The following is a 13,437-nucleotide window of genomic DNA, read 5'->3' on the forward strand; positions in this document are numbered from 1 at the left end:
TTCCCATTCATATTCACAATTTTGAGTACACCAGGGTGATTATGAACAAGAAATTATACAGCCATGGCTTCCTGTTTCACAGAAATATAAATAGGAGGGAAAACAAAGGCCAAATTCCCTTATTCATCCATCACAATGAGTTAAACCAAAGAATATAGTTCTGATGTGCAGCAAAAGATAATTGAGCTTCACAAATATATATATAAAAAGTACCCCATGTGTACAATGAAATATACTGCTGTATTTTTGATGTTGTGGGCCTATATTTATGCTGGAGGTCCTGGACATCTTGTTTAGATACACGGCATCACTGATTCTATCAAATACCAACAGAGAAAAAAAATCAATAAGTGACTGACTCTGTTAGAAATCTTATAATGGGCCATGTTTGGATCTTCCAGCTGTACAATAATCCAAACACAAACCTCAAAATGAACACAAAAATGGGCCACTGAGCACAAAACCAAGCTTCTGCTGTGGCCATTCCAGTCCTCCTCCAGTCCTTTTTTTTTTTTTTTTTTTTAAATAAAAGATTAAAAGGATTAACAATGCAGATTAATTTTCACAGCCTCCTTTGATCATATTTACCAAGGGTGCCAATACTTTTGGTCATGACTGTACATATACAGGTGCATCTAAAAAAAAATTGAATATCGTGAGTTGTTTTTTTTTGGTAACTTATTTCAAAAAGTGAAACTTTCATAAATTCTAGATTCATTACATGTAAAACATTTAAAAAGTTTATTGTTTATATTTTGATGATTAGAGCTTACAGCTCATGAAAGTCAAATATCCAGTATCTCAAAATATTAGAATATTTCCTAAGATCAATCAAAAAAAGCATTTACAAAACAGAAAAGTTCAACTTATGTAAAGTTATGTTTAGAAGTATGTTCATTTATGCGCTCAATACGTGTTCGGGGCTCCTTTAGCTCAAACTCCAGCATCAGTGAGGTGTGGCATGGAAGCAATCAACCTGTGGCACTGCTGAGGCACTATTGAGCCTTCAGCTCATCTGTATTGTTGGATCAACTGTTTCTCATCTTTCTCTTGAACATATCCCATAGATCCCATATGGGGTTCAGGTCAGACATGTTGGCTGGCCAATCAAGCACAGTAATATCATGGTCAGCAAACCACTTGGAAGTGGTTTTGGCACTGTGGGCAGGTGCTAAAGTCCTGCTAGAAAAAGAAATCAGCATCTCCATAAAGCTTGTCAGCAGATGGAAGCCTAAAGTGCTCCAAAATGTCCTAGTAGACGGCTGCATTGACTTTGGACTTGATAAAACACAATGGACCAACACCAGCAGACGTCACGGCACCCCAAATCATCACTGACTTCGGAAACTTCACACTGGACTTCAAGCAGCTTGGATTCTGTGCCTCTCCACTCTTCCTCCAGACTCCAGACCTTGATTTCCAACTGAAATGCAAAATTTACTTTTATCTGAAAAGAGGACTTTGGACCACTGAGCAACAGTCCAGTTCTTTTTCTCCTTAGCCTGGGTACGATGCTTCTGACATTGTTTCTGTTTCAGAAGTGGCTTGGTAGCCCTTTTCTTGAAGACGTTTGAGCGTGGTGACTCTTGATGAAGCTCTCCCAAGCGTTTGAATTGGCTTTGCTTGACAGTATTCTCAAGCTTGCGGTCATCCCTGTTGCTTGTGCACATTTTCCTACCCAATTTCTTCCTTCCGGTCAACTTTGCATTTAATATGCTTTGATACAGCACTCTGAGAACAGCCACCCCTTTCAGTAATGACCTTCTGTGACTTACCCTCTTTGTGGAGGGTGACAATAATTGTCTTCTGGACCGTTGGCCAGTCAGCAATCTTCCCCATTATTGTGATTTCAAAGAACAAGAGATACCCGGAATTTATACTTTAGGGATGGTCATTTAATGAAACTCAAATGTAAATATTCTAATATTTTGACATACTGGATTTTTGACTTTCATGAGCTGTAAGCTCTAATCGTCAAATTTAAAACAAAAAAAAAAACACTTTTGAAATGTTTTACTTTACATGTAGTGAATCTAAAATATATGAAAGTTTAACTTTTTGAAATAAGCTACAAGAAGAAATTAACTTTTTCACGATATTCTAATTTAAGATGCACCTGTGTGTGTGTGTGTAAAATATATATATATATATATATTAGTGGTGGGCCGTTATCGGCGTTAACGTGCTGTGTTAACGTGAGACTCTTATCGGGCGATTAAAAAAAATATCGCCGTTAATCTATTCTCAAAGTCTTCGAACCTGTGTGTATGCGTGCTAACATGGATGCAGCTATGAAGCCGCCGGGGTTGCTTCAGGGAAAATTTATTTTTAAGAAGCTTCCCATTGGAAATCGGCAAGTCATTTCTGTCTCTACATTACATGGTCGCGCTCTCTGTATCTCGCGCACAGCGGAGTTCCGCCCCGGTTCGCACACACACACACATACACACGTAAGCGCACACACAAGTGAGCACACTCCCACTCCTATTTGTAAATATTAAGCCGCAAAACGTCTATTTAAGTATGACTTCTGTGTGTCTCTGTGTTAATGTATGGCGCAGACGCACGGGTTTGTTCACTACTCATACAGAAGCCCGCGTGACGCTTGCGGCGATATTAACGTCTGTCGTCTCACTAAATGAGGACATAAATACATGAACAACATCTCCAGAACTGCTCTGAGAGTCACTTCATGAGCATTCCAGCGTTTCATTTGAGAGAAACTATCCTCACGGCAACCCGTCAAAATAAAAGTTCGGTTTCACTTGAAGACATTGGGCAGAACGTAAAAGGCTACTACTACTAAAACTATTAAAACCTTATCTTTAAGGAATAATCATACAATGTCTTCAATGTTATTATCAATATTAAATTCTTGATGACTGCTAGTTGTTTACTACTAGTAGTGAACTTATTCTGAATATACTTGGCAGAATTCAAATGAGCCATTTTAATCTAGATTAATCTAGATTAATTCCAATATTACAGTGAGATTAATCTAGATTAAAAAAATTAATCTATGCCCACCACTTATATATATATTTTTTTTTATGATCAATGTGTCAATGCATAGCTCAATGTTTGTTGGCAGTTTGTTAAAATATGTAACCCAAAGTATGAGCAATATTGGTAATATTGACTGGTATATTCCCCAATATATTGCCGTGCATCCTTAATTTCTTTACCACAAAAATATTTTCCACCAGCAACTACATTTAATAAATCAAAACTTGTCTTGTGTAGCTTCTCTGTGGACCTTTTGCGAAATGAATGAATGATTCCTTTTTATTCAGCCGTTCTCATCGAATCTCATCTTTTGGTTTGTGCAATTTGTTCCAAGCCTCGATTTCTGGGCTGTACAAGAAAGTCATTGTTGTTTTTGGAAGCGCTTGCCCTCGCCAGCTTTCTCCACCGTTTCTGAGATCTATTGGGGAGGCAGATGGAAAAGATTCATCCGCCCACATCTGCTACCAAACCGCCATGTCACCTTGCGACAGAGGCTCTGCTCAAGGCTCTCTCTCTCTCTATCTCTCCCCCTATCTCAATCTCTCTCCTTGCAACGTTGCCAAGGTACTTGTGCAGTAAATGTAAAAAGAAGCCCTTTTAAAGCGTTTCAAAAGAAACCACTGTGTTCCAGACCTCACATCGGGGATTGTAAAATGTACGGCATTTGAGGCGCTCGCTGGAGGTCATGAACATTGTAAATGGGCTCAAAAAGCAGTTTTCAGTTTGGTGACCCATAAATTCATTCCTTCTGTTTCTGTTCCGTTCATTGTTTAAAGATCAATACTTTAAAATCTTGCTGCTGCTTGCCATATTTACAATTACTATCTTTTTTGGTCTTACATAGTTGACGCCACCAGATGCATTGCTGTTCATTCCCACCAAACATCTTTACGGCAGACATGTTGTGGCCACAGACCTTGAGAAATGGGCTCGGAGGGCAGAAAGTCTTCTGGTCGGCTCTTAATGACCTTTGCAGACATTAAGTCCAAGACATTTTCTTTATCACCTCAAGGCGTGACCGTAATCTTGGCACTCCGCGGCCCTGACTAATGCAGGTGCGTCCGCCGTAAAACTCACCTCGGTCTTCTGGATGCTGCAAGGACGATTCTGTCATTTTGCCTGAACGCTGTGTTTCAAAGGAGTCCTGCAGCATCCTAACATGCCCGAATGGAGTCATCCGAAGTGCTGCTCTGCGGGGAGTTGTAGGAGTGATGTTTGCCCACAACGTACACGCATTTGCAGTCGGCGGCGACGACAGGACAGGATGTACTTTGAGACTCAGGGCGTAGACTCTCACCAGAGGGATGTAACTTGAGCTTAAAGTGGGATCTGATTGCGTCACTTAGATCTTAAAGGATTAGTTCACTTTCAAATTAAAATTTCCTGATAATTTACTCACCCCCATGTCATCCAAGATGTTTATGTATTTCTTTCTTCAGTTGAAAAGAAATTAAGGTTTTTGATGACAACATCCAGGATTTTTCTACATATAATGAACTTCAATGGACTCCAAACGGTTGAAGGTCAAAATTACAGTTTCAGTGCAGCTTCAAAGGGCTATAAACGATACCAGACAATGAATAAGGGTCTTATCTAGCAAAATGATCGGTCATTTAAAAAAAAAGAAAACAATTTTTTATGCTTTATAAACACACATGCTCGCCTTTCTCTGTTCTGCGATGCGTGTTCATGACTTCACATAATACGTAATTACGTTGAAAAGGTCACACGAATTTGTTGGGCATTTGCATTATACATTGCTACACTATTGACAATTGCTAAATTTCAGGAAAGTAACTACACAATAGTTCACAGTTTCATAGTAACTACACCTACAAGTCCTAAAATGGGCTTTGTGACATCTGATCTGTCTTGTGACAAAGTCTCCTGGTTTAATTTTGTCCCGTTACAGAGAGACAAGAGTGTCAAAATTGCAGTAACTACAAAATCCAAGCTAATACCAAGGCAAACCACAGTAAGTGAAGTTATTGCGTTCTGGCTTTGTTTTCCAGTTTGACACCGCAGATACTGCACGGTCTGCCTTAGTATCCTGCGGCCAAATGATGGTTGAACTCGTGTTAAAACGCAAATATCCAAAGACGGGTAGGGAAGATAGCAAAATATTAACTCCTAGCAAGGCAAATGAGAGCTTTATAATCAGTTAATCAGTTTCAGTGTTTGCGTAGTTACTGCACTTTGCCTTTGTAGGGCAGTATTGCTCACAATAGCTGTAGCCATTTTGCCAGTGTTTTTTTTTTTTTTAAGATGTGGTCTCATTTACAACAAAAATTCAGTCATTTTAATAGGAATACACACAAACAGGAATTTTGCAAATTTCATGACGACGCAATATTTCCCTGTTTGATTATGTGAATTTTCTGCGTTGACCAACATAAAAATTACTTCTGTGTGAGCGGTGCTTCATACATTTGCTACACTGTTGACAATAATTGACTTTTTTTGTTTGCTTGCGAAATATCAAGACTTCATTCAAACTATAACCTGTAGTCATTGTTCTTGTCTTTGGACAAAAATATGATTTGTTTAGTAATACATTTAGTAAATGGCATCTGATTTTAGTCCACGAAAATAATATTTTATTTGATGAGAAAGAGAAAACAAAACCATATATTTTATCATTTAAATATGATTTAACAAAAACAATTTCGGTATTAGAATTAGGGGTCGGCCGATATGTGTTGACGCAGATACCGATTATTACAGATCAAATAGACCGAGAACCGATATGTATGTCTGGTGTAAAAATTAAAATAAATGTCAAAATTAAGTGCAACAAGGCTCTTACAAAAACTTTCTTTTAAATGCTTTTAAATTATTTTATCTGCAAATTAGTTTCGGAAATGACCGATTCTGATAACCATAAAAATGCTTAATATTGGCGCCGATAATCAGTCGGCCCCTAATTATAATACACTATTATGATTTCTTTATGCTTTAGTTCAGTGTCCATGTTTTATGAAAAGAGCATTTTCACATAATGACTTACACTGACTTTACGTTTAGACATTTGTGTCATTTTGTGCAGATCTATTACGCAATATTATATTTGTTTTCTAATCTAGTTAATCTTGTATGTATAGGATGTGTTTGTGTGCGTTCATTAACCTGCTAACAAAGCACTATATAGTTTACCACTTCAACTAAATTTGATCAATCTGTAATATTATTGACTATGAATGGATTATATGAAAGAGTAATTTTCTTTTTAGATTGCTACATTCTTAATGCATTACTAATATCTTATCGTCATGACACGTTTTTCATGTTTTTCACCTTGTTTTGTTTTGCCAATAACAGCATTAACGGACATTTTATCTTTGTCCCCCGCTGTACAGATAGCGACAGTGAAATCTCTAGTGGGACAGGAGATGTGTCGAAGGACTGTCCTGAGAAGATTTTGGAATCCTGGGGAGGGATCCTCAACAGATGGTGAGACTTTTGGCCCAACCTGAGATTTGGAGCACAATCCATATTGAACACGACTGCAAAATACCAGCTCTGTTGTGCTGCAATGACGCCGTCTGTCTTCCTCCTGTCAGGCAAGGAAACCTGTTGGCGCGACCCAAAGGTCTGTCTGCTCTGGTGAAGCCTGGGATCCCGGAGGCCTTACGAGCTGAAGTCTGGCAGCTCCTGTCTGACTCCCACAACGATCAGCCTCTGCTGGAGCAATACCGCATCCTCATCACCAAGGTAAGAGATGACAACCGTTACCACTGGTTTTTGTTTTCGCAAAAGTCACTTTCCATCCCATTTTTTGCCAACTAGCAGGCATACGTTTCTTAACAATGCGGCATCCACATTTATGGGTCTTTTTCTTGTTTGTTCATTGCAATTTAGTAAATTCACTCAACGGATGTACCAAGGGAGTCTGTGTGGTTTTGAAGTGAGGTTTAAAATTGCTTTGGACCCGCTTTGGTCTTTCAAAGCGTTTTGGGTGAGGAAAGGCAGCGGTCTGAAGAACAGAAAAACTCTGTGTGCGTTTTCAAGGGTAAAATAGATGATCTTTACTTACTAGTTTCCATTTGTCAGCGGGATAAACCTTTGTAGTAGAGCAGGCTGTTTATTTACTAAACATTTTCTACCCATATTGATGCTTTGCTCAGATGTTCGTTTGACCTTGTGAACTCGTGGAAACGGAGTTAGTCAAATGTTTTTAGCGGTGCTGAGAATGCATCTAATTGCTTATTCCAAAAGCAGTGTCACAGCAAATTCGAGCGATTCCTTACAGATCTATGACGGCTGATTATCTGGAATAGGACTGTGCAGTTTTTGCAAGCTCCAGCTTTTTTACATGTTTGAAAAGCTATTTCTTTCATGTTGTTCTTGCGGTCAGACTGGTTCTCACGCCAAGCGTGGTCAGTGACTGGAACGTTCCCACACTGAACTAACAACAGTTGACTCAGAAACGTGGGTCATATTGTGGTATTCAGCCACTAATTTGGCAAGCAATTATTTCAGTGATCCACATTTTAGCTCTGATGCTTGTTAATTTCCACTTTTAAAATAAACCTAATGTTTTAGAGTTTAAAAGTTTTAGAGTTTATTTGTTAGGTTATTTTTCATTTATGGATATTTTATGTGATAATGAAGTTTAAAAAAATACGTAATATACATTGACTAACCACTTTGCACACCACTGATTTATGTTTTTACATTATATGATTAATATTTTGGGTGAGGATATTTTATAATATTTGGTATATTTATTTGTTTTATGCATATTTTATAAATATACATGCATAAATATATTAATAAATAGATATTATTAAAAATATATTATTGCCACAGAAATATATATATAGTTATATAAATATTAATTTAGTAATTAATTAATGAGAGAGAGAGCATGAAAAATATATTAATTATATTATAATGATTACTTTATATTATTATTATCATTATTATATTAAACAGTGTTGGGGATAAAGGTAATCTGATTACGTAACTCGCATTGCACATTACATAATCAGATTGCTTTTTTTCAAGTAACTAGTGAAGTAACACATTAGTAACTTACCAAGCGGGTCATTTTCCAGCAGCTCTACTTACAACCCTCAGCTTTCCTTGGATTTGTTTCTGAATCGACTAAAATGTGTGGTAAAAGACCAAATGACTTTCAGGCAGTGTAATGATGGTCACCAGAGGTCAGCTGGAGGTAAGGATAATCCAGAACCATCCCTGCATGCCCTCATTCTGACCTGCCACAATCAATTTACTGTTTGGTCAGTGGTTGAAGACAACCCCCTGCAACAAATGCAACCCTGCACAAAAACCCCCATGGCTTCAAGTTTTATTTTCATACCGCTTCAACCACTTCTTTTGTGTCCTGATAGAGGTATTTTTAGGTTAACTTGGGTTTTTCTTTATGTGCAAGCCAATAATCATTGCTTTAGGACCAACTCCTGAAATACAGCACAATAATCAATGCCAGGCTATGAGAATGATGGTGAACAGGCGCCATAAAATACCTCAGCACTGCAAGAGAGTGTCGAATGGAGTGTGGGATGAAGTCAAAGAATGAATGAGAAAACACAAAAGGTAGAACGAGAGAAAAGACTTCGCCAGATAACGTAAATCCTACAGTTCCTCCCGCAACTACTCCAGTCTTTCCTTGAACCGAACACCGTACTGCTATATAATTTAATTTATGAGTATAATTTATTCATTAATTTAATTTCAAGTATTTTCCACTGCAGGTCATGTCGATATAACATGTGGTGCTATTAATAAAAAATAAAAACACTATGCTGAGATCTGGCCATCAATGCTATATACGATGTCCTTTTTATTAATGGTTGGGTATTATGCCGTGGGTAGTTAATGCAATATTTGTTCGGGTAAATTAGCCACAGTTTCTCTATTTGTAAGCTGAAAAAAAAAAAAAAGTCCACTCTGGCCTAGCAAGTTTATTTTAGTTTGGTGTTTCACATCAGTCAGGTTCATTTAGGGCTGGACGATATGGCCAAAATTGATATCACGATATATTTCTTAATTTCGGTCGATACGATGTAATTCCGATATCAATATGAACACTATTAAAAAAAGCCTCATTAAAACTGCCAAGAATGCCCACAACAGATGTCTGTACCAACGAACTAATGAAAAATTAATTTGCCAAGTCTATGAACTCCTCCTATAAAACTATATAATATTTTAGGGGGACTGCACAAATAAATTAATGTTCACCTTTTATTTATAGTTAGCCTTCATACAAACATGAATTGTGAAATCACTGTCAAATAAACATCTCAGACTCACCTTATTAATATCTTTAACTTCAAACTATAGGCTAACATACACTACCAGTCAAAGGCTTTTGAACCGTACGCTTTTAGTTTTTTAAAGAATTCTCTTCTGCTCACCAAGCCTGCATTTATTTGATCCAAAATACAGCAAAAACAGTAACATTTTGAAATATTTACCATTTAAAATAACTGTTTTCTATTTGAAAATATTTTAAAATGCAAGTTATTCCTGTGATTTCAAAACTGAATTTTTAGCATCATTTCTCCAGTCACATGATCCTTCAGAAATCATTCTAATATTCTGATTTGCTGCTCAGAAAACATTTATTATTATGTGGAAAACAGCGGAGTAGAATCTGATTCTCTGCCAGTAGGAGGCGCTGTGAGAGCGGTAGAACTAGCGGTTTCCCCGGTAACGGCTGTAATCTAAGCAGCTCTGCTCGTGAACTCTACTTTATCAGATAAAATGAAAATGCCATCAAAACTATTCTGAAGACAGTATGTTCCCTTCAGAGATACATTCACATAAATCACCCGCTTTTTGAAACGTGCAGTGCTCATGTTTATTCAACAAAGTCAAACGCCACAAATAAATCAGTGTATGGGAAACACTGGTAATGTATATCGGAAATGTGTTTAAAAATCATATCACCGTTATTGAAAAAAATTATATCGCGATACATATTGATATTGAATTATTGTCCAGCCCTAGGTTCATTTAACTTGTCTAATGCTTTTTCACATCAAAACATAATCCTATTCTTTCCACCCTGTCTATAATGGTGTCTGACCATACGTTTTTTAACACTCTCTTGAGTGTGCATCGTCCTTGCTGTGGATCAATGAAAATGCAACCCGTGTGGTGTTTCAGAGAGCGTGAAACTGACATTTTCGCAACCTTTACTTCACTGATGCTTGAGGGATCTACCAAAGGTGCTATTCTCTTGAGTCAGGGCTTAAAAAGTCTTTGTTCCTCCCCCAAAAGTAGACGTTGGCTAAATCTGACAAAAAATGTTATATACAGACAAGAGAATAAGATTTCGATGACATTATTGAAAATAAATGGTACATTTTAACACAATATTAGTTGCTGTTATTACAATAAAATGCATGCATACATTTCTTTTTCAAATTACTGTTCCCTAGTGATTTGTTCTGAATGCTACTTTTATGAAACCGAAAAAAGTCTGAGACAATCAAACATCAGACCGTTACACCATATTTTCGCAAACAACATACTATGTGTTTAATTACTGACACATTAAAGAGGCACGTGAAAGCACAATGTTAAGTCATTGTACTATCAGCTGAGGCACATGGACCCCTAGGCTGAAGTAAATTGTTTGATTACAAGATTGTAACCGAGCATGAAACATCCTGAATATCTCGTGCCAAGAAGCCTCCTTTCAGCCATTTAGATGATCACTGGGCTGCGTCCAGCATTTCTTATTAATATAATTTTTTTTAGGCAAGCCTCTGTTTTTCTACCTTCTATTTCAAACAGCTTGTGGGATTGATTATATAGTCTTCATAAACCTGCTTAAGTAGATTATAGTCTTTATGGAGCATGTAATGAAATCTTTGACAGCAGATCGTTTCAATACAAAAAATGTTTTATGCATATTCTGGATTTGTAAGAATAGTTCTGCTTTTTCTGAGTGTGGGTGGTTTTGTACAGTATTGTCTGGTTTTAAGTGATCAGAGGTGAAACAAATTGCAGGAAAAAAAAAAAGATTTGCATTGAAAGAAGGACCTCAGAGAGGGCACTTTTTTTTTTCTATGAAAAATGTACAAATGTAGTTAGACAATTTCTGATTTTGGACCAGTAAATAGGGCCCTGTAAATCATTTTTTCTCCCACTAAATTAAATTTTAGTAATCGAAAAGCATGTTTGATTATTTAAAATCATGAAATTTTATACAATTTAGCCAATTTAGCAATTAACAACAGTTTAATAAAAGATTAACAGAAATTGTATTTTTATTACCCTATGAAATCTCATTTATTTTTTCCTAATTCTGTTATTCTACCCAAAATTTGTGTTTTCTAATTTAAATTTTTCTGGATTCCTTTTTAAGGGTTTAATTAAAAATTAATAATCAAAAAGCCTGTGTAATTAATTGAATTCATGAAACTTATACAGTTTAAACGCAATTTATAAAAAGGTTTATAGAAATTAAATTTTTAGGGCACAATAAAAATAATTTTTTCTTCTTCCAAATTCAGTTTTTTTCTTCCTAAAGTGTTTTCTGTTTTAATTTTTCTGTATTCTGTTTGAATGATTTAATTCAATTTTAATAATCATGTCTATTTAAATTCATAAATTCTATTTAAGTTTCATTTAATAACATCAATTTAATTAAGTTACATATTTTACAATAATATAGCCTTATGAAATTATTTTTTTCAGAAATTCTGATATGTCATGCGTGTGTGTGTGTTGTAGACAAACCATTCATTCACACAGACACATTCATATTGCAATTCGCTTTATTTTACAGCCCTCCATGACATTACACGTTATACTGCAAATTTCATTTTTAGAACAGGATTCTGTGATTCTATCCACGAAGTGTGTGTGCTGGTGAGCTGCCATTTTCCCAGCGTACTAGATGTTTGAGACTTGTCCACAAAGCCATCCCAGTTTCCTCTGACCAGCTGCCCCTCCCTCACAATAGCCCCCTGTTCCCAGCACAGCCACACATGTATCTTAATGCAGTCAACATCTAGCGACTGAGCTGCCATTCACTCTGAACTATAACGCTTCTATTAGCGGCCTCGTCATACACCCGTTCCACCTCCCTGAGAATCAGTAACCCACAAACAACGTGATTTCGTTCTCGCAAACGACACGCCACTCGTCAGCGAGAGAGCCTTTTGGATTCGTTTATACACAGTGCCTCATTTTATAGCGTTGTAATGTTGAAAATGCATTTTGGCCCCCATCTGCACTGTCGAGTAGATAGGGTTGGCTCCCTCATAGCGTGTGCTATCAGACTGTGTCACCGGGGTCAGCTCACTGCTGACACAGAAATGACAGTTTGTATTACCGAGAGACACGCTTCATGCAGTCATATCCTCTGGTCATGTGTGCAGAGGTTTGAATCACGGCTACATGCGTGCCACGGGACTGCCTGCAAGTTGTTTGTGCAAAATTTAAAACATGAAAACTTGCTATGAATGTTACGATGATGTGGTTATAAAGCGCAAGCGAACTTTTAGTCTCAGTTTAATGTTGGTATTTTTCTTAAATCTCTTTTTAATGAGTAATACAGTAGTTTAGATTTGGACATTTCAATGCATTTAAATGTATACTGTGATCTTATATATGTATTCTTTTTTTTTTTATATATGTTTATTTCATTTTTCATGGTTTACAGATTCACTTGGACATTCCCTTATTAATTGTGCACTGTAAGACCAGGGCATTTATTAAAATTAAGTTGTGACGTAAATGGGGTCCAATTTGATTTCATGTTGTCTTTGAAAGCAGTGGATTTTGCAAAGCCCTGACTGTTGCCGTAAATAATGCCAAATCAAGTCCAGCTGTCATCCTGACCTGCACTTGTACTGCCAGTGCGGTGATGAGAGCCAGAGTGCCCTGCCTGTCCCTGTTCAGAGTCACTTGGATCAAAAGCTCAGGCACCGACAGATGAAGAGGATTATGGTCATTGTTTTCTCCAGCCTTTTCTCTTCCTTTGTGATGAATCATTTATACGGGCCTCTGGCTGACACTGTTGTTCAGTAGTATCTTGTTCCTCAAGTTATGGATCAGCGTTTCTTACACATTTCACCGACATGTGCCACTGTTTTTACTGCAGAATTCAGTTTTTTAATTTGGCCTAATATCATGTTATATTATAATAACCAGTTTGACCATTTTTATATGGTTTTCTTTGTTTAAAAAAAAGTGTTGTGAATGTGTTATTACTACATAATGACATTGTCAATTATAGGCAACCAGTCTTAGGTCTTGTGAATATGTCGTTATTTTTGTTTTCTTTGCACACAAAAAGTGTTCTCGTAACTTCATAAAATTACGGTTGAACCACTGATATCACATGAAATATTTGAATGATGTCCTTACTACCTTTCTGGGCATTGAATGTGTCAGTTGAGTTGCTGTCTATGCAGGGTCAGAAATCTCTCGGATTTCATCAAAAGT

The 13,437-nt window shown here is 36.9% G+C and overlaps 1 protein-coding gene across 3 annotated transcripts in view; it reads left to right on the forward strand.

The window, feature by feature from the left end:
• The window catches only part of rabgap1l (RAB GTPase activating protein 1-like), a 104,157-nt gene that overhangs the window by 26,629 nt on the left and 64,091 nt on the right, over positions 1 to 13,437 (forward strand). For all 3 annotated transcript variants that reach the window (XR_009268217.1, XM_058759666.1, XM_058759667.1), the window contains exons 12-13: positions 6,363 to 6,456; positions 6,567 to 6,717. Coding sequence is in view for 2 of the 3 variants with exons in the window: in XM_058759666.1 (XP_058615649.1) it covers positions 6,363 to 6,456; positions 6,567 to 6,717 (245 nt within the window). In the remaining variant the exon portion in view is untranslated. The remainder of the gene's footprint in view (positions 1 to 6,362; positions 6,457 to 6,566; positions 6,718 to 13,437) is intronic.

The sequence above is a fragment of the Onychostoma macrolepis genome, chromosome 22, assembly GCF_012432095.1.
Source record: "Onychostoma macrolepis isolate SWU-2019 chromosome 22, ASM1243209v1, whole genome shotgun sequence".
Lineage (NCBI taxonomy): Eukaryota > Metazoa > Chordata > Actinopteri > Cypriniformes > Cyprinidae > Onychostoma > Onychostoma macrolepis.